The following is a 26168-nucleotide window of genomic DNA, read 5'->3' as shown; positions in this document are numbered from 1 at the left end:
TATTGTTGTTGGTTGTATCAGTATAGTTTGGCTTTGAACTTTTCTAAAGAGAAGGATTTGCCACATAAATTACAGTCGAGACCCTTCTTCAGACTGAGAGTCAGGGGAGAGCAGGGAAGATCTGATGAAACAAAAGTTCTCTCCAACAAAGTGTTGAACACAGTCATTGGTTGCTTAGTCTATATTTATTTTACTAGAATGTAAATTCACCAATTGGAACTTATCTCTGCATTGATTTCTATTGGTCTCGACTTGCTCATAAATTCATAATTGGTTGGCACCGCGATAGCAGGACAGTCTGTCTGCCCTTTTGTCTTTGTTTTGTTATTTTTAATGTGTTTAAAAAGTTTATGTTAATGTTCTCTGGTTTGTTTTATGTGGGGGTCGGGGGAAACTTTTTCAATCTCTTACCTTGCCGGAGATGCGATTGTTTTCTGGGTCATATCTCCGGTCGCTCTGCGGCCTAACATCATGGAGCTGGAGGCCGTGCTTGGGACTGACTTTGAGCCTCACCACGAGGCGTGAACTTACCATCAGAGCCGATTCCTTGCATGGGATCGATGCTCCAACGGCGCTGCCTGCTGATTTCAACATCGAGGAGCTTGCAGTCTCGGGTAGAGACCGAGTCGGGAGCTCCAAACGATGCAGAAGGTTTTGACTAGCCCCAACCCGGGGCCCGATAGCCCGGTGCGGGGAGCTTGATCGCCCTGACGCGGAGGGCCCGACCGCCGGCTGCGGGAATAAGATCGTCCAGTCAACGGAGGGCTCGAGGCCCTCGACTGCTGGAGAAGGGAAGAGATTGGACTTTTTTTTTGCCTTCCATCACAGTGAGGAATGTGAAGGAGTCACTGGTGGATGTTTATGTTAAAATGTATTTGTGTGTTCTGTTGCTTTGTATTAGTATGACTGTATAGCAAACGAAATTCCTTATATGTTGCAAAACATACTTGGATAATAAAGTATGATTATGATTATGATAAGTTCCAGGAGCAGAATAAGATCAATCGGCCCATCAAGTCTACTCTGTCATTCAATCATGCCTGATCTATCTTTCCCTCTCAACCCCATTCTCCTGCTTTCTCCCCACAACCTTTGACATCATGTTGCTGTAATTGCTGTTGATGTTGCTTATACATAGAAACATAGAACATAGGTGCAGGAGGAGGCCATTCGGCCCTTCGAGCCAGCACCGCCATTCTTTGTAATCATGGCTGATCATCCCCTATCAATAACCCGTGCCTGCCTTCTCCCCATATCCCTTGACTCCATTAGCCCCTAGAGCTCTATCTAACTCTCTCTTAAATCCATCCAGTGACTTGACCTCCACTGCCCTCTGTTGCAGGGAATTCCACAAATTCACAACTCTCTGGGTGAAAAGGTTTTTTCTCACCTCAGTCTTAAATGGCCTCCCCTTTATTCTAAGCCTGTGGCCCCTGGTTCTGGACTCACCCAATATTGGGAACATTTTTCCTGCATCTAGCTTGTCCAGTCCTTTTATGATTTTATATGTTTCTATAAGATTCCCCTCATCCTTCCAAACTCCAGTGAATACAAGCCTGGCCTTTTCAATCTTTCCGCATATGACAATCCCGCCATCCCTGGGATCAATCTCGTGAACCTACGCTGCACTGCCTCAATCACAATGATGTCCTTCCTCAAATTATGCACTTGCTTGGAGGATACCTCGGAATGAAAGCAACTTCTCCTGTCATCGAATTTACCGGCAGCAAAACAGCATGAGCCAACTGAACTTGGGGAAACGGCCGCATGATCTAATTGCAATAAAACGTGTGTGTGTGTCTGGCCACCGCAACCCAGCGGAGGATAAGTCTGAATTAATTAATTGAGTTTGAAGAAAGGTCCCAACCCGTTGTAGCTCAGGACCGCTCTCTAGTTGTTAGTAGGATAGTTCAGTGGCCTGATAACAACTGGGAAGAAACTGTAGATGCTGGTTCACAAATAAAAGAGAGAAAGTGCTGGAGTAACTGCGAGGGTCAGGCAGCATCTATGGAAAATATGGATAGGGTCGGGAGCTTTCTAAACTCTGACCCGCTGAGTTACCCCAGCATTTTGTGTCTATTTAAGACACCATCCGCCGCCTGTCGCTCTCCGCAACCCAGCGATGTTCGGGTCTGTACACGCACGAATAAAACTTCCCGGAAACGTTGATCAGGAATGTATGAATGAAGTGGATAACCAACCATGTTGCAATCCATCTGAGACATTTAAGTTTGCGATGCAACCTAAACCCCGGATAGAGAGAGGAGCGCTTGGTCCAGTAGCAGCCCCAGCGGCAGCTCCGCTCCCGGAGGAAACTACCTCTCAGTTCTGTGTAGGAAGGAACTGCAGATGCTGGTTTAAACCGAAGATAGACACAAACAGCTGGAGTAACTCAGCGGGACAGGCAGCATCTCTGGAGAAAAGGAATAGGTGACGTTTCGGGTCGAGACCCTTCTTCAGACCCCGACCCTGAGGTCAGCGTCAGCCCGCTGAGTTACTCCAGCTTTTTGTGTCTATTTTAGCTCTCTGTTCTGCTCGATCCCAGCCTTTAGATAAAGACAGGCAGCTGTAACTCCCAGGGCAGCTCAATCCCTGTCCGGGGTTAAATCCCGGAATTTGGTGCTGGGAATCAGAAGAAGTAAAACAATAAAAAAAGATGCGGGAACTATAGGTGTTAATGTTGCCTGTATCTCCGCCGCCACCGCCCGGCGCCGCCGCTGGGATCTGCTACCTGAGCCAGCGCCGCAGTCACACCGAGCTCCCTCCCTCCCTCCCTCCCACAAATCCCTACCAGAGTTCTGCATATTCAGACCTGTTCTTTACCGCGACCTGCCAAATCCTTTAGCGGGGCAGATTTCATAATCTTTTAGCCAGTCATTCGGAAATGATTTTTTTTAAATCCTCCTGCAAAACGATATTATGCGAAAGCTTCTCTTCCGCGCAGAATTAAGTCGCAGCCTGCTGTCAGGGGGGCGTGGTTTCTGCCTGATCCCCTCCATCTAATCCCAACTCCTCGCAGCCTTCTGGGTTCATGCTTTAAACGTGGCATTTGGCTGCCAACAAGTTAGCTCTGACATTGACTCCCGCCATGGGTCGCCGCTCGGGATCCCTGTACATTTGCCTATCAATGTTTTTTCAGCTGGGTAAGTAACTCAAGCCAAGCTCTCTCTAGAAGGTGGTAATTGTGATCATCTCTGGCGGGACTTCTGAAGAGCGCCGCTAGCAAAAATATTATGAATTGACATGAGCTTTTTTTTAAATTGCTGTTGTTGTTGAGCCTGCAGCCGGTGAAGGCAGGATCGACGATTACCTGGTTTGAGATTTGCATTCTCTTGTAAGTAATAGTCCGATTCACGGAAGCGAAAACGCTGTGCTTGTTTTGCGCATGAGATACACTAGCCGGGATCAAAAAGCTTTCCCCCCAGAGTGGAAATATCAAAGATTAGAGGGCATATACAGAGCTTTAAGGCGAGAGGAGAAAAGTTTAAAGGAAATGTGTGGGGAAGTTTGTTTTTGTACAAAGTGCCTGATACAACAGAGGCTTTTAGATAGGCACGTGGGCATGCAGGGAATAGAGGGATATGGATCATGTGCAGTCAGAGATTAGTTCGACATAGACCATGTGGGCCGAAGGGCCTGTTACTCTGCTGTACTGTTGTATGTTTTATGTTGACGAGATGATCACTTCTCTCGCTGGTCCCAGGGTCTTTGTTTGGACTATTCAGGCTGGGTTCCTCTGTGGATTTGTTCTGCATTTGAAACACCCGTTTCATCACATTCACTGACGTCTGTAAAGGTTCGTGGTATTTAGACTTCGTGAGAAAGAGCTCAGGCTGTGGACACGCTCGTTACGCACAATGTGATTCATTTCCCGGTCGGGACCACGGGAAAACAAAAGCTTTCACGTGTAGCGCAGTATCCAGCGGCGATGCCGGCATCTGAAACTTTAACGCGGTTTATTGTTGTTGCTCTTTCTCTTTCAACTAATTAGAATAAGTAAGATGCAGAGAGGACTAAATGGCCTGTCCCACTTGGGCGACCTAATCCGCGAGTCCAGAAGAGTGCCTTCGACCTTCAAGCTCGAGGGCACTCGCCTGGAAAGCCTCGAGCTGGATCGACCGAACCGCGAGCTGCATCTACCGACCGCACACACACACATATAGCGAAGGTGCGGGGCCAGGGACAGCGGAGTAACGCTGTCTGAGCGGTGAAGAGGAAGGTAAACGGCTGCCACAGAGTACGGTACGTCCTTTAGAGAGAGGGGGAGGGGGAAGAGAGGGGGAGAGAAGGGAGACAGAAGGGAGACAGAAGGGAGACAGAAGGGAGACAGAAGGGAGACAGAAGGGAGACAGAAGGAGAGATAAGGGGAGGAGAAGGGGGGGTGGGAGAAGGAATGGAGACACTTTTAAGACGTTTAATAAAGTTAGCGGGCATTTTAGGTCTTCCTAGGTCGTGAAACTCCAATGAGCCATTCTAAATGCCCGGTCAGCGAAGGAGATTGCCTACGGCTGCCCTCGACTGCCTGTAAGTGAATAGCGACCCCACTCCACTGCACTACGAGTGAAAAAGACCCATGCCGACCAAATTTTACTCCCGGAAAACTTTTCAATATGCTGAAAACATTTCCGCGACCTAGGTGAGGCCGCGAGTAGGGGGGAACCTCCCTCAAGCATGAAGGAGAGACCTGGCCAGGAAATAAATTACGCTGTGCGTTCCAAATGTGCCCAGAGTCCGGAGTTGGCGCATCATTGGTGCCCGCTTCCCCTGGTTCATGGGCGACCCAGAGGATGTCTCCATGATGCTGAACTCCAGTGCACTCGACCAGACCAAACAGCGTGGAGTAAAGACACCAGGAACTGCAGGTACTGGAATACCGAGCAAAATACAAACTGCTGGAGGAACTCAGCGGGTCAGGCAGCATCTGGAGAGGGAATGGAGTCGAGAGCAGAAACGTCGCCTGCCCATTCCCTACCCAGATGCTGCCTGACCCGCTGCATTCCTCCAGAACTTTGTGCTTTGTTGATGGAGTAAACTTATAGTCATAGAGTATAGAGCACGGAAACTGGCCCTTCCACCCAACCTGTCCATTCCGACCAAGATGCCCCATATACATTATTCACACCAGCCCATGTTTGGCCCATAGTCCTCTAAACCTTTCCTATCCATGTACCTGTCCAAGTGTCTTTTAAATGTTGTTATAGTACCTGCCTCAACTAGCTCCTCAGGCAGCTCGTTCCATATGCCCACCAGCCTCAATCGCTGAGCAGATTCATATACAGGGCATAGTTGGCAATGCTTTTCTGCATTTACTGTTACTCTATTCCAGTTACATTGCCCTCTGTCATGTATTGATCAGTTTGTTCAGCAGTTTGGCATTTGCAATTTAGTGGGAGTTCTCTCAGACCTTTCCACACATATAGTTACATCCAATCCTTATCAAACTCCTGCACTGCATAAAGTCATAGTCAAACAGCGTGGAAACAGGTCCTTCAGCCCAACTTGCCCATGCTGACCAACATGTCCCATCCACACTAGTCCACCTGCCTGCATTTGGCCCATATCTCTCTAAACCTTTCCCATCTATGTACCTGTCAAAATGTTTCTAAAAAGTTGTGATAATATCTGTGCTTTCCCACTTTAACTTTTGCCCAGAATACGAGAAGCAATAACATTAAAACTGTTTGAAATAGAGACGCTGCCTGACCCACTGAGTTACTCCATCACTTTGTGTTTTACTCAAGATTCCAGCATCGTTTTTTCCTTGAGTCGACATTACAGCTAATGTTTGCCAAGACCTATGACCTGTGGTAACCACTCAGCCAGTGACATGCCTGGCTGCAGGGAGTCCTTCTGTTAATGTATTATTTTTCTTACTTAAATGAAGCATGTGCAACTCTATTTAAAAAAAAATCCATGCATACGATGATGCTAGGACCACCATTTTGTGGGTATCAGAACCGTGAAATGGTATATCAAATTTCCCCATTCAGTTTTGCTATGTCAATCGTCATAGTGTGTTGAGGACTTTTGACCACTAGTTGGCAATATGGAACACAATCAGGAATTTCCTCCTGCTCCCCCCCCCCCCCCCCCCCCCCCCCCCCCCCCCATTCCACCAAAGAAACCGTGCACCACTTTGATCAAAATTGAAAGATTCAGCATGGAAACAGACCCTGTAGCCCACGGAGTCCACGCCGACCATCAATCACCCATTCCCGCTATTCCTATGTTATCCCACTTTCTCATCCATTCACTACACACTAATGGCAATGTACAGAGGACAATTAACCTACAAACTTGCACGTCTTTGGGATGTGGGAGGAAACCAGAGCCCCTGGAGGAAACCCACATGGTCACGGCGAGAATATGCAAACTCCACACAGACAGCACCAGAGATCAGGATTGAACCGGGGACTCTAGTTCTGTGAGGCAGCAGGTCCATCAGCTTAACCACTGTGCTGTTTTCTTTAGACGTTACTTTAGACTTTAGAGAAACAGGGTGGATACAGACCTTTCGGCCCACCGAGTCTGCACCGACCAGTGATCACCCCACACACTAGCACTATACTACACACAAGGAACAATTTACAATTGACAGAAGCCAATTAACCTGCAAACCTACACGTCTTTGGAATGTGGGAGGAAATTGGAGCACCGGCAGAAAACACACGCGGTCACAGGGAGAATGTCAACTTTCTGTACAGACAGCACCCGTTGTCAGGTTTGCACCCGGGTCTCTGACGTTGTAAAGCTACAACTCTACCGCTGTGCCAATGTGCTGCTCTAAGACTAACTTCTTGTCGACTAATCTCAACTATACATGGTGGATATATTCATCAGGCCCAGAATATCATTTATCTATAATAAATATTTGCCATTGCTTCACTATCTCCAATCGGTTTTATGATTACATTTGATGGGAACAGAAAAGGATGCTGTTCGTATTTCACAGAAATTTAAAAATATTGCTGGAGAAAATGAAGCAAACAGTTCAATGTTACACACAAAAAGCTGGAGTAACTCAGCAAGTCGGTGTTTTGACCCGCTGAGTTACTCCAGCTTTTTGTGTCTATTTTCGGTGTAAACCAGCATGTGTAGTTCCTTCTTACACAGTTCAAAGTTATTAACTGGTGCCTTCACAGTGATTTGTGTTGGAAAATCACAAAGGGGAAAATAAATGGCTGCTTGAGAAGGCAGAAGTTGTCATGACAGTTTTAACTGGCAAAATGGTCCAAGTACAACCTGCCCTGGGACCTTCTGCTATACTGGAGTCGGCTTAAGAAAACAAAAATCATGTTTAATTTTTGAATCATCCATGGCTTGGCGAAGTCTGATGAACTGGATGGTCTGGAATAACAAGTGCCAGTTGGCATGTTTGAAAGGTTGTTATTTAATATAAATTTGATTTCATCAGCATGGTGAACATAAAGGATCCCTGCCCTAACTGAATTCATTGAAAAACGTGTCTCATCCTCATTCCATCCTTAATGTCAAGTACAATGATAACAAAAGACTTCAACTGTGCATCATATCTGAGAATCGATAAGATGCCAGACTCCTCAGCATTGCTTTCAAGAAAAATGTGAGTGCTACATTGGCATTTAAAGAACTAGATCTATGGCTGTATGATGGACAATACGTTTTTGTTATAGGATTTCACATTCATCTTTAAACTGTCCATTGATCTTGATTTCACCTCCATTTTCGACCGCTACTCTATTACGGGCTGCAAATTTGCTGCTGTTACCCTCTCATGTTGATCGTTTAGTTTGAATCTACAGCTTTGTTCCTCATTAGAAATAAATGCAGAAGGATGTTGTAGTACACACGCAAAGTTTCACCACAATGCGAGTTCACATCTTTAACTTCAATGGGCAGCTGCATGGTTTCTTTAGTAAATGCTCCTTCTTCCACAGAATGATTAAACTTGGGATCTTAGAGATTCTTCATCACCTCAAATTAGCCCCAAGTGACAATTCCACATCGCTGTCATTTCTGTTCTCCGCTTCTGTTGTCCCGTGTGTGCTGTCTATTAGATGAACCATAAACTGGTCCAGCTAATCCCTGGGAGGACTGCTCATAGGTTTTAGAAAATTTGCACTCTCGGATTTAACCTAGTCTATCTCCCCAGCCACTTCAGGTCGATTGCAATCTCAGCGGCCTGTTTGATACGAGGTGTAAATGACAAGCACCATCCTCCACTGCCCCCTCCATCATAGAGATCGGTTTCTTACGTCCCAGAGCATTAACCACCTCAGTCCCTCACAAACGCAAAATGCTGGAGTAACTCAACAAGTCAGGCTTCTCCGGTGAAAAAGAATGGGTGACGTTTCGGGTCAAGACCCTTCTTCAGACTGAGAGCCGGGGGCAAGGGGAACGAGAGATATAGACAGTACTTAGGAAAAATGAATGAAAGATATGTAAAAATAAATGATAATCAAGGAAATGTGGGGCCCACAATAGGTCATTGTTGGCTGTGGGCTAAGTGATAATGAGTATACAGGCAGAGGAACTCAACAGGAAAACAGAAAACTAGTGCGATGACTAGGGTGGGGGAGGATGCAAGAGTTCCTTGAAGTTAGAAAAATCAATAATCATACTGCTAGAGGCAGTTACACCAACGATCTCATGTGGATCAGCACTTCCTATCGCTTTTTGTTTCTATGTTCCCCTGTTGCCTTTATTTTACCTCGCATCAAGCTCATCCTACTATAGGGGTACTATAACCCCAGTCCGTTTGGAGTCATAGTGTTATACAGCACAGAAACAGGACTTTCTGCCCAATTTGTCCTAGCCGACCAAAATGCTCCATCCACGCTCGTCCCACCTGCCTGTATTTGGCCAAAATTCCTCTAAACTTTTCCTATCCATGTACCTGTCCAAATGTCTATTAAATGTTGTTATAGTGCCTGCCACAACTACCTCCTCTGGCATCCCTTTCCATATACCCACCACTCTCTGCGCCCCTCAGCTTCCTATTAAATCTTTCCCCCCTCAACTTAAACCTATGTCCTCCTTCTTGATTCCCCTACTCTGGGTAAAAATTCCAGAGTGATGTTAATAAATCCTACCTTCAACATTGTAGATTCAAAATTCTCATCCCTGTGCTTAAATTGCTCATGGTTTCCCTCCTCTTTGTCTCTAACCCAAACCTAAAACACCCGCCCAGACCATTGGTTCACTGTTGACCTCAGTGCCCTAAAATTGGGCACCAGATTTCCAGTCTCTAAACCTCATTTCACTCTGCAAACTCCCAGCATCAATTCCTCTTCTTCTCAAACTCTCCTTAAAATATACATCTTTCATGGGGATTTTCATTACTTCATCTAAGATCTTTTAATTTGGGTCAGCATCTATTTATACTTGTATCTCCAGGAATTACCTTGGGATATGTTTTATGCATAAAGAGCACTAGGCAACTGCATTGATGTTTGTTGCTGTTACCTCTCACTGGAACTTTGTTGGTTTGCATAATGTGCAAGACATTTGCTCCCCCATCCCTTTCAAATACAGGTCCTAACTCCACAGGAGACCATCAACATCAAGGGTTCTCAGTCCTTTCCCAGTGAATGTCCTGGCCCATTAAGCAGCTTGAAAAGTCCCCAAAGTAGACCTTTATTTTTCCATTGCAACATACTTGGAGCAGCGCAGAAATCTGCCCTTCAGCCCAAATTGCCCATGTCAAACATGATGCCAAGTTAAACTAACCTCCTTTGCCTGCATGTGATCCATAATTCCTCCATTCCCTGCATATTCATGTGCCTGTCTAAAATCATCTTAAATCCCACTATTGTACCTGCTACCACCACATCTGACAATGCGTTCCAAGCACATACCACTCTCTGTGTAAAAAAAACTTGCTCCGCACATCCCCTTTAAATTTTGCCCCCCATATCTTAATGCTATGCCCTATTGTCTTTAAAATTCCCACCCCAGGGAAAAGATTCTGACTGTCTACTCTATCTATGCCTCTCATAATTGTATAACTTCTATTAAGTCTCTCCTCAGCCTCCAACGATTCATAGAACACAATACAAGTTTGTCCAAACTCTCCTTATAGCTAAGACTCTTAAATACAGGCAGTATTGTGATACATCTCTCTTGCACCTCTCCAAAGCCTCCACATCCTTCCTGCAATAGGACGACCAGAACTGCACACAATACTCCAAATGTGGCTTAATCAGTTTTATTAAACTGCAGATAGACACAAAATGCTGGAGTAACTTAACGGGACAGGCAGCATCTCTGGAGATGGGCACAATCACCTCATAGAGTGTTAAATGTTTACAGTTTGGCTGAAATATGAAAAGAAGCTTAACTCCGGAAGCAAAAGATTACAGGTCTGGGACCCATAATAGAGCCAAGTAGATCTAAGGTGAGTTTCGAAGATTTAATTCCTGATATTTTCTCACGTTAAAGATCCCATCATGCATGCTCTGTGTTCCTCCCAGTTTCCTTGCCAGCATCCATCTCTCGAAAGAAGTGAATCTAGAAATGCAAGCTGGCAGTGCCTGTTTTTTTATTTAAGTTGTATGATTGAGTTGAAACCGAAAAACTAATCCCGAAATATGATAGACCCAAGGGCGGCACAGTGGCGCAGCGGTAGAGTTGCTGCCTTACAGCACCAGAGACCCGGGTTCGATCCTGACCACGGGTGCTATCTGTACAGAGTTTGTACGTTCTCCCCCGTGACCAGTGTGAGTTTTCGCTGGGATCTCCGGTTTCTTCCCACACTCCAAAGACAATAGACAATAGGTGCAGGAGTAGGCCATTCGGCCCTTCGGCAGGGTTGTAGGTGAATTGGCTTGGTATAATTATACATTGTCCCTAGTATGTGTAGGATAGTGTTAGTGTACAGGGATTGCTGGTTGGCGCAGACTCGGTGGGCCAAAGGGCCTGGTTCCATGCTCTTTCTCTAAACTAAACTAATCTGCGCATGGGCAGATGCCTGTAGGCCCATGTTGCGAGACTGCACTACAGGTGTCTGCACGCAAGAGTCACCTGGAGGCAACTGATCTAGGAGCTGTGATGCCAGTCAACATGGGAAGCATGTTTGACCGCCGCTGGGGAAGCTGCACGGGCGCTGGCTGAAGGACTGGCTCCGACGAAAGTGCAAAGTTCTGGTCGAGAGGAGGGAAACGATTCACACTTCCCTCGGCCAGTGTTGACGAATCGGTCACTGGTGACCAACACTGAGCTGATGGGCCACATATTTCCATGATCAAGATAAGGCCACCTTGTTGCCCAATGGGACCGGACATTTGCCCGAATGTCCAAGAGTCAAGTATTATTATCATATGTCCCGCACGGGACAATGAAATTCTTACTTGCTGCAGCACAACAGAATATGTGAATATGTCCAGCTACATATTGGCAAAGTCTCCAATCTGCTGCTTCTAGTTCAGGACATTAATTGAAGGCCGTAACTTGAAGAAGTAGATGCTGCTGATTTATGACCCCTGCTACATCAGAAGTTCACACTTGTCAGCCTGAAATTAATGCACAGAGAAGCTATGGGACATGTATTGTTTAAATGCACCATATCATGTGTTTAGCACAGACTATGCCTAATTACAATCGAGCCTTCCACACTGAACAAAGACATGATAAAGAGAATAACGTTTCGTGTAAGGTAAAGTCCAGTAAAGTTCAATCAAAGGTAGTCCATGGGTCTCCAATGAGGTAGATAGTAGCTCAGGACTGCTCTCTAGTTGTTGGTAGGATGGTTCAGTTGCCTGATAACAGCTGGGAGGAAACAGTCCCTGAGTAGGTGTGTGTTTTCGCACTTCTATACCTTTTGCCCGATGTGAGAGGGGAGAAGACGGAGGGGCCGGGTGCGACTCATCCTTGATTCTGCTGGTGGCCTTGCCCAGGCAGCGTGAGGTGTAAATAGAGTCAACGGAAGAAAGGTTGGTTTGTGTGATGGTCTGGGCTACATCCACAATTCTCTGCAATTTCTTGCGGTCTTGGTTGGAATTGTTCCCAAACCAGGCTGTGACACATCCTGATAATTTTTAACCCAGGATTTAAACAACTTCTTTGAGTGACGGTTGAGAGGCATCACTGTGTGCAAATTATCTTCTTTACGTCACACAGTGACTTCAATGCTTTCTGGTTTGGGATGTAACAAAACCAAAGAATTGTGACCTCTGCTTAGCTTGCTAAAAGCAAAAGAGAATGGGAACATGACTCATGACTGAAACAGCCCTGAATACATAATCAGATTTTCTAATCCAACGTATTACAAGCAAGACGATAAGCCTGACCAGCGACTAGCTTATGCCCGAGGCATCTGGCAGTCAGCTCTGGAATGACTGTCTTTGACATTGCACTTGTCAATCCTTAGACACATTCAGTATTCCAGAGATAACCTGGAGTCTGTATGAACAATCAAAGCCAAGAATAAAAACACAAGCAAAATTTGGGAGAGGTAATCAGAGCCTGCTTCCAAGCCCAATACAGGGGCCAGAACAGATCCTGCATTAGACCTTCAGTTTCTCAGTGTAGTACTAATCAGAATTGATCACCACCTAGAGGGTAAACTCTTGTCCTCCTGCAATCTTTACAGAATCAAATTTCATGTTTGGTATAAATGCTGCAGATGAAAATATGCACAATTGCATAAAACATGAATTATAAGTACACACTATAAATACTATAAGATGCCCCAGCAACAATTAAATGGACAATGGGACTAGTAAATAAAGCAATAAATGTTTGAGATAATAAACGAAAGGTACAGTTGATCATGTTTATTATATGAGGGCTCTTGCCTTAGAGTTATGCTGACAGTATCAGTTCAAGCCACACAGCAAGGTCTTGAGCATCTAGGCTACTTGTTGGGTCGAGGGTGTCAGGGATTATGGGGAGTAGGCAGGAGAATGGGGTTAGGGGGGAGAGATAGATCAGCCATGATTGATGGCGGAGTAGACTGGATGGGCTGATGGGCCTAATTCTGCTGCGTTCACTTATGACCTTTTTCGGCAGTAATACTGACGGAGTGCTGCACTATACAAGACAGGTTTCCAATGTAAACAGAGCTCCTGCCTGACTTTAAGGTGAGAGGTGTAGGAAGGAACTGCAGATGCTGGTTTAAATTGAAGATAGACACAAAATGCTGGAGTAACTCAGCGGGACAGGCAGCATCTCTGGAGAGAAGGAATGGGTGACATTTCGCATTGAGACCCTTCAGACTGAAGGAGGATAGTGCTATTGTACGGGGTGATTGCTGGTCGGCGTGGACTCGGTGGGCCAAAGGGCCTGTTTTCCACGCTGTATCTGTAATGTCCAAAGTCTAATTGATTTATCTTGGCATCATGTTTGGCACAGACATTGTGGGCCAAAGTGCCTGCTTATGTGCTACACTTGTACTTGTTCTATATTTAGTTTAGTTTAGTTTATAGATCCAGTGCGGAAACAGACCCATCGACCCACCTGGTCTGCCCCAACCAGCGATCCCCACACACTAACACTATCCTACAAAGACTTGGGACAATTTACAATTTTACCAAGCCAATTAGCATACAAACCTGTATGTCTTTGGAGGAATTCTAAGCACCCGGAGAAAACCCACGCTTAAAAAATACCCAATGACTAGGCGTCGATAGTTGTCTGCTGTGCTGGTTGGGGCACTCAAATGTGAAGAGGGGATTTAAAATTAATTTATTCGGATATGCAAGGGATAATTGTCTCAAATGTCAAATTCTGATCCTCCTCAACTTCTGCACAGTCCTCCAGGGATGTTGGGGGAGAAGAAATGAGAGCAAAATCTGTTCACAAGTCCAACTTGTGGCATGTAATATGTGTTCAAATCTCTTTCATGATTTAAAATTCATTGGCATGTAATAGGCAGAGGAGATTGCACCAGGAGGGGAATGGATTTGGCCAAAGAGGACATTGACTGCAGGAATAAGGCACTGTGGTGCACAGAGTGCTGGAGAGACAGGTGGCTAGCTGCGGCTGTTCCCCATGTGGGCAGGGCTCTGGGTACAGGTGTCAGGGGTGTCAGGGAGAAGGCAGGCGAATGGGGTTGAGAGGGAAAGATAGATCAGTCATGATTGAATGGCAGAGTAGACGATGGGTTGAGTGGCCTAATTCTGCTCCGACAACTTATGAACTTGGACTAAATGGTTGACGATGAGAGAGCCTGGAATGTATCACTGGAATTAATTATCAAGCGCATCAAACTGGTTGGCATAACAAATACTTTCCTTTGTAAGTCCTCCAATAGTGTTGAAAATAGGGCAGCATGATAGAACTGTTGCCTCACGGTGCCAGAGACCTGGGTTCGATCCTGACCTTGGGCGTTGTCTGTGTGGAGTTTGCACATTCTGTCTGTGTGGAGTTTGCACGTTCAGTCTGTGTGGAGTTTGCACGTTCAGTCTGTGTGGAGTTTGCATGTGCTGTCTGTGTGGAGGTTGCATGTGCCGTTTGTGTGGAGTTTGCATGTTCTCCCCGTGACAGCGTTTTGAATTTCCTCTGGGTGCTCCGGTTTCCTCCCACATCCCAAAGACGTGAGGGTTTGTAGGTTAATTGGCCGCTGTAAAATTGCCCTTAATGTGTATGGAGCGGAAGAGAAAGTGGGATAACATAGAACTAGTGTGAACGGGTGATCGATGGTCAGCATAAACTCAGTGGGGCGAAGGGCTTGTTTCCATGCTCTATCTCTAAACTAAACTAAAATCAAAGCCCTTGAGGAAGCCCAGGATGAAGGGTCCCAACCTGAAACGTCATGTACGATCTTCTCTAGAGATGCTGCCTGACCCACTGAGTTATTCCAGTGTCTTTTTTGTTAAACCAGCATCTGCAGCTCCTTGTATGAACGTTATTGAGTATACAAGCTCACGTTGATTGATCGCAACCTAATTTCTAGTGGGCATCTCTCTGATTAAATTTATTGACGTGTGTGGAACTGATTATTTTGGCATGAGATCAGGAACACGATAAATTAAGTTAAATCTAAATTTAAGTAACTGATTGAGATCATGCGGCTGAGACCTGGGCTCGTTCTGTCCACATGGGGTCCCATTAATAGTTCATTGTCACGAACAGAAATTTCCATGAAGCCAATCTTAAAGAAATAATGTTGAAGAGACTGGTAGTGTTCATTGCAAATAAATTGCTTGTTACTCTCTGTAATTGCCTATCAGTGCCACAACCTCGCCACATGAAGCAAGTGTTCCCACTTCACAAATATATTATTATACAAGTATCTAGATCATATTGCCTGAAACTTAAAATATAAAACAGCTCAAGTCAAGTGTGTATGCTAAAAAATAATCAGTCATTTGTCCACTTTCACTGGGATATCTCACCTGCAGAGGTCAGAATTAATGAAATATTTCTGTCATTTACTCAAGATTATGTTGTTAATATCCTGATGGCATGCTAGTCCCCAACAATCATTGGGAACAAGGATAAAATACACTTATTTCAATAAATCTTTCCCTCACACACAAAACGGATTATTAAATGTACGATTGAGTGTGTGGTGAAGAGCACTTTTCCTAATTGCCTTTGTTCACCAGGGACTCATTTGTGTAATTAGGGAATTGAAGTAAACAGCAGTCATTGCACGCAATGTTCAGCCCTTCTGTCCCTCCTTCAATAACAATGCAACTGGAAAATCGGAACTAACCAATATGCCATTATATTATTTCTGTCCTTTGGAGTATCATAAAATAGTTAACATGGGAATTATCTGCAAAAGCAGGTTAATAGAGATTACAACAGATGGACATTTTTGAGTTTTTTTGAGGAAGTAAGCAAGAAGGTTGATGAGGGCAGGAATGTAGATGTAAGGGCTTGTCCCACTAGTGCGTCATTTGCACGTCACGCAGGTGACGCGCGAAGATTTTGTGAATCCCAAAATCCTGGAGAGCCGCGCGCGATTGCGCGGCACTGCCTACGTCACCACGCCTCACCACGCGCCATGCGCACATAATGCACGCCATGTGCGCATCACGTGTGCGTCACGACGTGCACGTTGTGCATCGTGACGCATAAATGATGTCGCGTAAATGACGCTCAAATGATGCCTAAGTGGGACAGGCCGTTCTGTCTATATGGACTTCAGAAAGGCTTTTGATAAGGCTGCACATAGTAGGCTGCTCTGGAAGGTTAGATCTCACGGGATTCAGGGTGAGCTAGCTAACGGGATACAGAATCGGCTTTGTGGTGGGAAGCAGAGTTTAGTTTAGTTTAGTTTAGATATACAAGGTGGGAACAGGCCCTTCAGCCCACCGAGTCCGCGCCGACCAGCGATCCCCACACACTTACACTATCTTACACACACTAGGGACAATTTACAATTTTACCAAAACCAATTAACCTGCAAACCTGTGTGCCTTTGGAGTGTGGGAGGAAACCAGAGCACACGGAGAAAATCCAAGCAGGTCATGGGGAGAACATACAAACTCCATACAGACAGCATCCACAGTCAGGATCAAAACCGGGTCTCTAGCGCTGTAAGGCAGCAACTCTACGCTGCCGTGCTGCCACTAGTTGTACCCTTGAGTGATAACTATATGTAATAACTGCAGAGAACTAAGAGCTTGCCAATAATTAATGAACCCAGCTCCTGCAATGGGTCTGGAATGGCTTCAAGGGAAGGGAAATGATTGTCCTGCTGGGTCAACAAGTAATCGGTCTGTGGGGGATTGTGCTCGGGGGGCACAGGTCAGGACAGTCTCAGGCGATGCTCGCGTGTGTTCATCCAGCAGATGTGCAGAGCTATGCTATAGGAAGGAACTACAGATGCTGGTCTAAACCAAAGATAGACACAAAATGCTCGAGTAACCCAGCGAGAAAGGCAGCACCTCTGGAGAGAAATAATGGGTGACATTTTGGGTTGAAACCCTTCCCTCTAGTCTGAAGAAGGGTCTAGACCTGAAACATCCACCATTCCTCCTCTCCGGAGATCCTGCCTGTCCCGCTGAGTTACTCAAGCATTTTGTGTCTGTCTGCACATTTATCTCAATGGCCGATTGGGGAACACATTTCTGCTGGGATACCTGTCAGGAACCCATGTTAGAAAACGAAGGCAAGTGGGTTTGCGGCACCAGGAACTCTGAACTCTTTGGCGGTTAATGAGTTCAGTAGAGACTGCAGATGCTGGAATCTCGAGCCAAGAACTACCACCAGAGGAACTCAGCAGGTCAGGTGGCATCTGTGGAAGGAAATGAATTGTCGAAGGTTCCCAAGCTTAAATGCTCCCTGTCCATTCCTTCTACAGATGCTGCCTGACCCGTTAAGTTACTCCAGCCCTTTGATTTTGCACTCAGTTTAATAACGTGCTGATCAGGCCGATTGTGTTCATGCACGAGAGACATGTTGTGAGTTAGAATTAAAATAGCATGCCGATATGCTTGGTGAGTCTTAGGTTATCCTGGAAACCAATAATTTGGGGTTGACAGAAAACTTTTAAACATTCAGCGGAAAGTTAAATCTACATTATTATCTCTGAGGATATTAGAAATAAGAGCTCGAGTAGGCTAAGCAGTCCCTTGAGTCAGATCTGCTGTTCAATAAGATCATGGGTCTTCTGATCAATGGCACTACTGCACATCCCTGCCCATAACTCTCGACTCCCCTACACACCAGCAATTGAGCTATCTCCAGCTCGGTGAATCAGGCTCAATGGGTCTCTGAGACAGCCGATTCTGAAGACTCACGACTTTCTAAAAGAAGAAATTCTTCCTGACCCCCGTCCCAAAAGAACAGTCTCTTATTTGGAAACAAAGCTCCTTCACTCTCGGTTACACCATGAGGGGGAAACATTGTCTCAGCAACCACCTTGCCTGGCCTCCGCTGGTGCTTATGATCTCTCCCATTCTTTCAAACACCAACGTGCACAAACTTCATCCCAACTAGTAAACCTTCTCTGCAATGTGTCCACAGCAAATGGACTTATAAGGTGCTGGAAAGACCACATTTGCAGTATTGTGAGCAGTTTTGGGCCCCATATCGGCGGCAGGATGCGTTGACATTGGAGCGGGTCCAGAAGAGGTTTATGAGAATGATCCCAGGGATGACTGGGCTAATATATGATGAGTGTTTGATGCCACTGGGTCTGTACTCGCTTGAGTTTAGAAGGATGAGGGGAGACCTCATTAAAACTTACAGAATAATGAAAGGCCTGGATAGAGTGGATGTGGAGAGGATGTTTCCGCCTGTGGGAGAGTCTAGGACAGGAGGGCATAGACTCAGAATAAAAGGAAATAGAGATGAGGAGGAATTTCTTTAGTCAGAGGGTGGTGAATCTGTGGAATTCATTGCCACAGACAGCTGTGGAGGTCAAGTCTATGGATATTTTTAAGGTGAAAATTGACAGATTCTTGATTGGTACAGGTGTCAGGCGTTATGGGGAGGAGGCAGGAGAAGGGGGTTGAGAGGGAAAGATAGATCAGCCATGATTGAATGGTGGAGTAGACCCGATCGGCTGAATGACTGCTTTTGCTCCGATGTTTTATGAACATGAAATAAATAAATAAATCAGGACTGCCCCATTCTTACTCTGCAATCACGCAGCAATAAGACCCCACACTATTTACTGTCCTAATTCCTTGCTCTACCCGTACACCAACTGGACGTTTCACACCTAGACCCTTCTTCAGACTTAAGAAGGGTCCCGACCCGAATCATCACCTATCCATTTTCTCCAGAGATGCTGCCTGACCCGCTGAGTTATGACATAAATTTGAGTTTTTGTACACAATAAACTGGTTTGGTTCGCTGTTTTGAAAGCAAATAACCCATTGACGTATGAGCAACTGAATAAATATTGATGCTCCCCTCTCAGTCAACATCACTTTGCAGCTTGTCTGATCTCACCTTGATGCTTGTTGCTTTTTGTACCCATGTGGAACTGCTCTAAAAACTCGCAGGATAGGGGAATTGTGTCTCTTGCCCAAGTGGAGGGGAACTGAGAACCAGAGGACATACAGTAGGTTTAAAGTCAGAAGGGAAAGATTTAATAGGAACCTGAGGGGTTACTTTTTCGCACAAACGGTGGTGGATGTTTGCAATGAACACCCGGAGGAGGTAGTTGAGTTAAGTACTATTGCAACCTTTAAGAAACATTTAGACAGGTACATGGATAGGGCAGGTTTAAGGGATATGGGCCAAATGCGGGCTAGTGGGACATGTGTGGATGGGGCATATTGGTCAGTGTGTGGATGGAGAATGTTGGTCGGCGTGGGTCAAAGGGCCTGTTTCCACGCTGCCTGACTCTACGACTCCTTATGATAGATCCAGGCTTAGTTATTGTCTGTATTGAGATTGCTTCCACTAGATCCAATGGACATCAACATGTTCCTCTGCATTGGGACCGGCTGGTCTATCATTATCCATAGACCTCTCCTGGCAACTCTGTGGTTACTGGGTAAGGAAATGGCCTGGGCTTCAAGGGCACAGTGGATTAACTTGCATTCTCACACTTGATGACCACTACAAAGAGTTTGCTTTTATTTTAGTTTAGAGATACAGCGTGGAAACAGGTCCTTCAACCCAACTTGCCCACACCGATTAACATGCCCCACCTACACTAGTCCCACCTACTTGCATTTGGTCCATATACTTCTAAACCTGTCCTATCCACGTACCTGTCTAAATGTTTCCATTGATCACCCATTCACATTAGTTCTATGTTATCCCACTATGTTATCCACTCCCTACACACTAGGGACAATTTTACACAGGCCAATCAACCTACTACAAACCCACACCTGTTTGGGATGTGGGAGGAAACTGGAACCTACGCAATTACATGGAGAACGCGCAAGCCCCACATAGATAGCAGCCGAGGTTGGGATCGAACCCACTGGCACTGTGAGGCTATGAGACAGCAGCTCTACCAGCTGTGCCACTTGGATGTTCAAGGTATTTGAATGTCAATGAATAATGGTTATTTGCCCAAGATCCAAAGCATAAAACCTCATCTGTGAAACACGGTGGTGGGGATGTTATGGCGTGGGCACATGTGGCTGTTGAAGGTACTGGCTCACTTATCTTCATTGATGATACAACTGCTGATGGTAGTAGCATAATGAATTCTGAAGTGTACAGACACATCCTATTTGCTCAAGTTCAAACAAATGCCTCAAAACTCATTGGCCGGCAGTTCATTCTACAGCAAGTTGAGAGTAGTGTTAAACTTGTTCATGATATATGTATTTTTATTTCTATTTATTTTTTACTGCACACTGAATGGACACTGGTTTGAGTAACGTTTTTTTGTTTCCTCTGGGTATGTGAGTACTCAGGAAAATAACAATAAAGATATACAATACAATACAATACAAGACAAATTCCAAACATACTGCTAAAGCAGCAAAGGGGTTTTTCAAAGCTAAATAAAGGTAAATTCTTGAATGCCCAAATCAATCACCCGATCTGAACCCAGTTGAGTGTGCCTTTTACCACATGTGATTTTTTTTCTATTACAAATCTCAAATTGTGGAGGACAGAGGTAAATAAATAAATGATGTGTCTTTGTCCCAAACATTACGGAGGGCACTGTAGCTAGAGTAGCTAAGCGGATTAGATGGTATCTCTGGAGAAAAGGAATAGGTGACATTTCGGTTCGAGACCCTTCTTCAAACTGAAGAAGGGTCTCAACCCAAAACGTGGTAACCTGAAATTCTCACAATACCGACGTTTGTTGTTTTTTCAGGCGTACATGCAATAAATTGTTTTTCTTATTATTTACAGTTCTTCTCTTCAATGAAGCTGGTGCCACTGGCAAGGGGTGCAGCCACATATACAAAGGATTTGCCGAATGTTTGCTGAAACTGGGAGACAGTTTGGCCAAATCGATTGAAGGAGAAAGTGAGGAGGTGAAGGAATTGGACACAGTGTGCCGGTGAGTAGATAGGTTTGTACTTTCTTCTGACATTCTATCCCTCTGCATATCACACAATGTGGCTTTAACCAGTGAGCACCATGCCATTTTCTGCTTTATGATTGTGGAACGAAACCGAAGCACCCGGAGGAAACCCACGTAGTCACAGGGGAACGTGCAAACTCCATACAGACAGCACCCGTAGTCAGGATCGAACCTGTGTGTCTGGCGCTGTGAGGCGCAAATCTATGGCTGCACCACCGTGCCACCCACCAGTTCCATCTGCTAGCGTTTGGCCCATATCCCTCTAAACATTATATAATAAAGAGGAACTGCAGATGCCGGTTAATACGAAAGATGGACACAAAATTCTGGAGTAACTCAGCAGGTCAGGCAGCATTTCTGGAGAAAATGGATAGGTGACGTTTTCTGAACCTTCATCAGATGTATCAACCTTTTCCATCCATAGCGTGACAAGTTTTACAGAGCAAATTACTGAGCTTCTTAACTCCGCATGGAAGAGGTGACAACATTCATACATTTTAATGTGTTTTGCCAAACATGAAAATTGCTACAATCTGACAGTAACAAGAAAGTTGCTCTTGGATTGATAATTTCCAAGACAGTTCATATCACCAGCGAACTGCTTGTTGCTCGATTAGCAGGGCTATGATTTCCACTCCCACATCTCCCCCTCTCACTCCAATTGATTTCTGCTTCCCGGCTATGGATTTACTCTCCATTATTCTGAGGCTTAAATTACAAGACATTTCTCACTGGGTGCGGCTGCTGACATCCAGTGAACTGTTGCCCTCTTGCTTCATAATTAATGTGCCAACCCAATTAGTTATCTGTCCAGACCACTAATTAAAGTTACTTTCAAAATACATTAATTTCCCACAAAGTATGTAGTTTGCATTCCTCTAATTCGGACTTCAGCTTTATAATTTAATTCACTATCCAAGACCTATAATTCACAAAGTCTATAAAATGGTAAAGAAGGCTTATGGTATGCGTGCCTTCATAGGTTGGGGCATTGAGTATAAAAGTCAGGAATGCAGTTCTATAAGATTTTGGTTAGGCCGTATTTGGAGTATAGAATAGATTAGAATAATAGAATAGAATAGAATAACGTTTATTGTCATTTGAACCTAAGTTCAAACAAAATTACGTTTCTGCAGTCAAACCAACAAGAAAAAAAATCCAAGACACACAATGAACACAATTTATATAAACATCCATCACAGTGAATCTGCAAACACCTCCTCACTGTGATGGAAGGCAAAGTCTTGTCTCTCCCCTGATCTTTATTCTTCTCCCGATGTTAAACCCCCCGGCAGGCGGTGGTAAGTACCGCAGTCGCTAAGGCCGCACCGGACGATGTAAGGCCCTGCTCCCGGTCTTGATGCTGGAGCCCCCGGCGGGCGAACGATGGTAAGTCCCGCGGCCGTTAAAGCCGCGCCGGGCGATGCAAGGCCCCGCTCCGGGTCATTTTCAACCCCGCAATAAGGGCGGGAGAAGTTGCCGTTGCGGGAGCTCTGAAAAGCGGTCTCCCACCAGGGACCCGAGAGCTCCCGATGTCACCATTATAAGAAGGATGTGGAAGCTACGGAGAGGTTTACCAGATTTCTCCTCAACTCCATTCTAAAAGTATGTCATCTTATTCTGAGGCTATGACCTCTGGTCCTAGACCCTCCCACTAGTGGAAAAAAAGTAGGAACGTCTAAAGGTATAAAGTAGGGAAAAAGGCACCTGATAATATTAATAGGGCCTATTGATCCCCCGGATCATTTTTAATCGCTTAAGGAGGTTGGAGGGACACTTTCTGTTGTTACCTTCGTCTGATTGAGGTACTTACATAGAAACATAGAAAATAGGTGCAGGAGTAGGCAATTCGGCCCTTCGAGCCTGCACCGCCATTCAATATGATCATGGCTGATCATCCAACTCAGTATCCCATACCGGCCTTCTCCATACCCCCTGATCCCTTTAGCCACAAGGGCCACATCCAACTCCCTCTTAAATATAGCCAATTAACTGACCTCAACTACCTTCTGGGGCAGAGAATTCCACAGATTCACCACTCTCTGTTTGAAAATTAACTAATCATCACATGGTTGCAGGTGGGATCAGTTTTGCCGAAGCAATCATACGGGACATTTGGATGGGCCTATTCCTTTTCTCCAGAGATGATGCCTGACCCACTGAGTTACTCCAACATTTTGTGTCTATCTTCAGATCAGTGGTGCCATCCAATAGTGATACATTAGTTTAGTTTACAGCTACAGCATGGAAACAGGGCCTTCGACCCACCAAGTCCACGCCGACCATCGATCAACCGTTCACACTAGTTCAATGTTATCCTGCTTTTGCATCCACTCCGTACACACTAGGGGCAATTTTACAGAGGACTAATTAATCTAACAAACCCGTACATGTCTGGGATGTGGGAGGAAACCAGATAACCTGGAGGAAACCCACGTAGTCACAGGGAGAAGGTGCAAACTTTTCTCATTGGTGTTCCACGATGGTTAATGGATTAGAAGACAGTTGGGCGGCACGGTGGCACAACAGTGGAATTGCTGCCTTACAGCGCCTGGGACCCAGGTTCGATCCTGACCATGGGTGCAGCCTGTATAAAGTTTGTACGTTCTCCCCGTGACCACGTGGGTTTTCTCCAGGAGCTCCAGTTTCCTCCCACACTTCAAAGACATGCAGTTTTGTTGGTTAATTGGCTTCGGTAAAGATTGTAAATTGTCCCTAATTTGTAGGATAGTGCTAGTGTAGTGATCGCTGGTCGGTGCGGCCTCGGTGGGCTGAAGGGACTGTCTGCGCTGTATTTCTAAAGTCTAATCGCCTAAAGCTCTTGGAGACTTGAGAAGGTGAGATTAGATTGCAAATACTTACTTTATCCTTCATTGCGCCCTGTATCTCTAAACTAAACTAAATTAAACCTCCCGATCTTATCTTGTGCTTTCACCTTCCACACTATATGAGCTGATCGAGTTAGTCTGTTCTGTGCTTCTACCTGCAGGTCCTGGGACAACTTCCATGCCTGCGCAGACTCTGTTCTGGAAGGTTGCCCAGAAGATGCAGCTTCCATCTGGGAGTCGCTGAGGAAGGAGTCCAGGAAGCTGCAGTTCCAGGGCAACTTGCACGAGCTGTGCAGTTCGAGGGTCAGACCGTCGGGAACCATGGAAAGCTCAGACGGCAGTGAATCGAACAGAGAGAGTCTGAGGGGCTCCGCTGGTGCCCTGTGGTGTGGACTTACAAGCCCTGTCCTGTCCATTGCTGTCATGGTGGCCAACTTGTAGCAAAGTCATCCAGGCAGGATCTCCAGGTCAGATCCCTTCACCTGAGAGACAAGGACCTGATGAGCCATGGACACAGATGCAAAGATTGGCCGATGTCTTTCGATGGTGCATCTTTCTGTGGGAACATTTCACATTGTGTTGGAACTACACTCATTTAGTTACATGTTTCATTCAAAGGCAATTGGCTCAAACCTTTAGTTGATTAGATACACCAACATAAGAGTAGCTATTGGGCAAATGTGCAGCCCAGAGGGTCCCAGGTTCAATCCCAGCTTTGAATGGAATTAGCTCATCTCAGACAAGGGGTGTTGGAGGATCTCGAGATTGTTGCGCTAGGTTTGGAACCATTAGCCAAGGTACCCCTCACACATTGCCATCCAGTTGCTTGGGGGGTACGTCAGATTCCTGGTGCCACCCAATCTGAGAAGCTCAACTTTGGAAAGATTCTCGATAAGCATTTAAATAACTTTAATAAGTAAGGGAGTTGTGGGGTCAAGTCACAAGAATGGGGTCGAGTGGGAATGAAAGATGAGCCATGATTAAATGGCGGAGTAGACTTGGTGGGCCGAATGGCCTATTTCTGCTCCTGAATTTCTCTTCATGAACTTATGAACTTTCAGTGCATTATGCTAAGGTGGGGTCGGGAGCAAAGATTGACATGAAACCAAGGGGACGTCAAGATTATGATTTTCTCACCTAATCAATGGAAGTAATAGCAGTAAGAAGATTGCAGTTGTATTGGGAGTTTGTATCAATTGGTCTACATGCGATCATATGGAGCGGCAAAAGAACTTGCCATTCATTCACGTTTTCTACCCTTGGTCTTTCTTGGCCATGCTCTCCACCTTCAGCCACAGTTGCAACCTTCCCTCGGGCACGAGATCATGATCTGGATTGAAATCTCAATGTGGAGGGGCAGAGAAAGCAGAGAAAATAGATGGCCTCTCCCTGATCCTATGGTTTAGATTAATGCCGAGGATCTCAAGCCACTGCTTGAGTAGGAGAAGGAAGGTCTCCTGACATGATGGCCAATAACAGCCAGTGAGACCAGGAAACAAATCAATGATTATTGCAACTTATCATCTCCTTGATGGGCTCTGATCAAGGAATCACACCTCAAGCCAAAAAACCTCAAACGCTGGGCCGGCGTGGTGGCGCTCACGGAGATCGATCTTGACAATGGATGCTGTCTGTACGGAGCTTATACATTCTCCTTGTGACCACGTGGGCTATTTCTCCGGATGCTCCATTTTCTCCCCACACTCCAAAGACGTGCATGCTTGTAGGTTAATTGGCTTTGGTGAAATTGTTAATTGTCCCGTGTGTGTGTAGGATAGTGTTAGTGTACGGGGTGATCACTGGTCGGCGCAGACTCGGTGGGCCAAAGGGCCTGATTCCGCGCTGGATCTCTAAAGTCTAAATGTCTAAAGCTCTTAGAGACTTGAGACTGTAAGATTAGATTGCAATACTTACCTGATCCTATAGGTTATGTAGTGCCCTATAGGAATGTATTGGAAGATGCCAATCTCTATGTAAAAGAAAAAGTTAGCATTTTAATAATTAGATAGTCAGTGACATTTGGTGCATCAGGTACACACTGTGGTATTCTGGACCTCATATAGACCATTGTTTGGTACCTTCCTATAACTGGTATTGTAGTTGGTGCAGGGCTGAATGGGAGTGGCAGATGATGGGAGCTCAACTCAATCTAACGATTGACCCTTAGATGTCTGTGGCTTCCAAGCAACTGGCTGAAACACAATGAGAGGCCTGGGAACAGGGTAGCAGTTTGTTGTTGATTATTCAGTAATAGAAAGAGGGGAGAATCGAATGCATAGTAAAAGTCATGACTCTAGTGGGTCTTTCTCCCATTTAACATATCCTGCTTTCCCAAACTGCAATTGAAAGAAGTTCACCCTGGGTTGTAGTATTTGAGCTGTACAAGCAAGGTATTTCTACCACGGTAATGTGAATCTGGAAATAATCAATTTTACAGCAAACAAAGCCAATGTACT

At 45.4% G+C, this 26168-nt stretch overlaps 1 protein-coding gene across 1 annotated transcript; it reads left to right on the top strand.

The window, feature by feature from the left end:
* Positions 1-2817: 2817 nt before the first annotated feature.
* Positions 2818-25423, top strand: nrn1l (neuritin 1 like). The gene is made up of 3 exons (XM_033036245.1): positions 2818-3143; positions 20710-20860; positions 23874-25423. Exons 1-3 carry the CDS (start codon positions 3089-3091, stop codon positions 24151-24153), a joined length of 486 nt encoding a protein of 161 aa, XP_032892136.1. The 5' UTR covers positions 2818-3088; the 3' UTR covers positions 24154-25423.
* The last annotated feature ends 745 nt before the right edge of the window (positions 25424-26168 follow it).

This window comes from Amblyraja radiata, chromosome 17 (genome assembly GCF_010909765.2).
Source record: "Amblyraja radiata isolate CabotCenter1 chromosome 17, sAmbRad1.1.pri, whole genome shotgun sequence".
NCBI classification, from domain to species: Eukaryota; Metazoa; Chordata; class Chondrichthyes; order Rajiformes; family Rajidae; genus Amblyraja; species Amblyraja radiata.
The sequence above is the reverse complement of the archived record's forward strand: the minus strand, read 5'-3'. Positions and strand labels throughout refer to the sequence as shown.

Excerpts from the sequence above, each read along its gene's own strand:
- nrn1l (XM_033036245.1), top strand. The coding sequence starts at position 3,089 with ATGGGTCGCCGCTCGGGATCCCTGTACATTTGCCTATCAATGTTTTTT. Across the intron at positions 3,144-20,709 it reads ATCAATGTTTTTTCAGCTGG|TTCTTCTCTTCAATGAAGCT; the intron begins GTAAGTAACTCA and ends TATTATTTACAG. Across the intron at positions 20,861-23,873 it reads GAATTGGACACAGTGTGCCG|GTCCTGGGACAACTTCCATG; the intron begins GTGAGTAGATAG and ends TTCTACCTGCAG.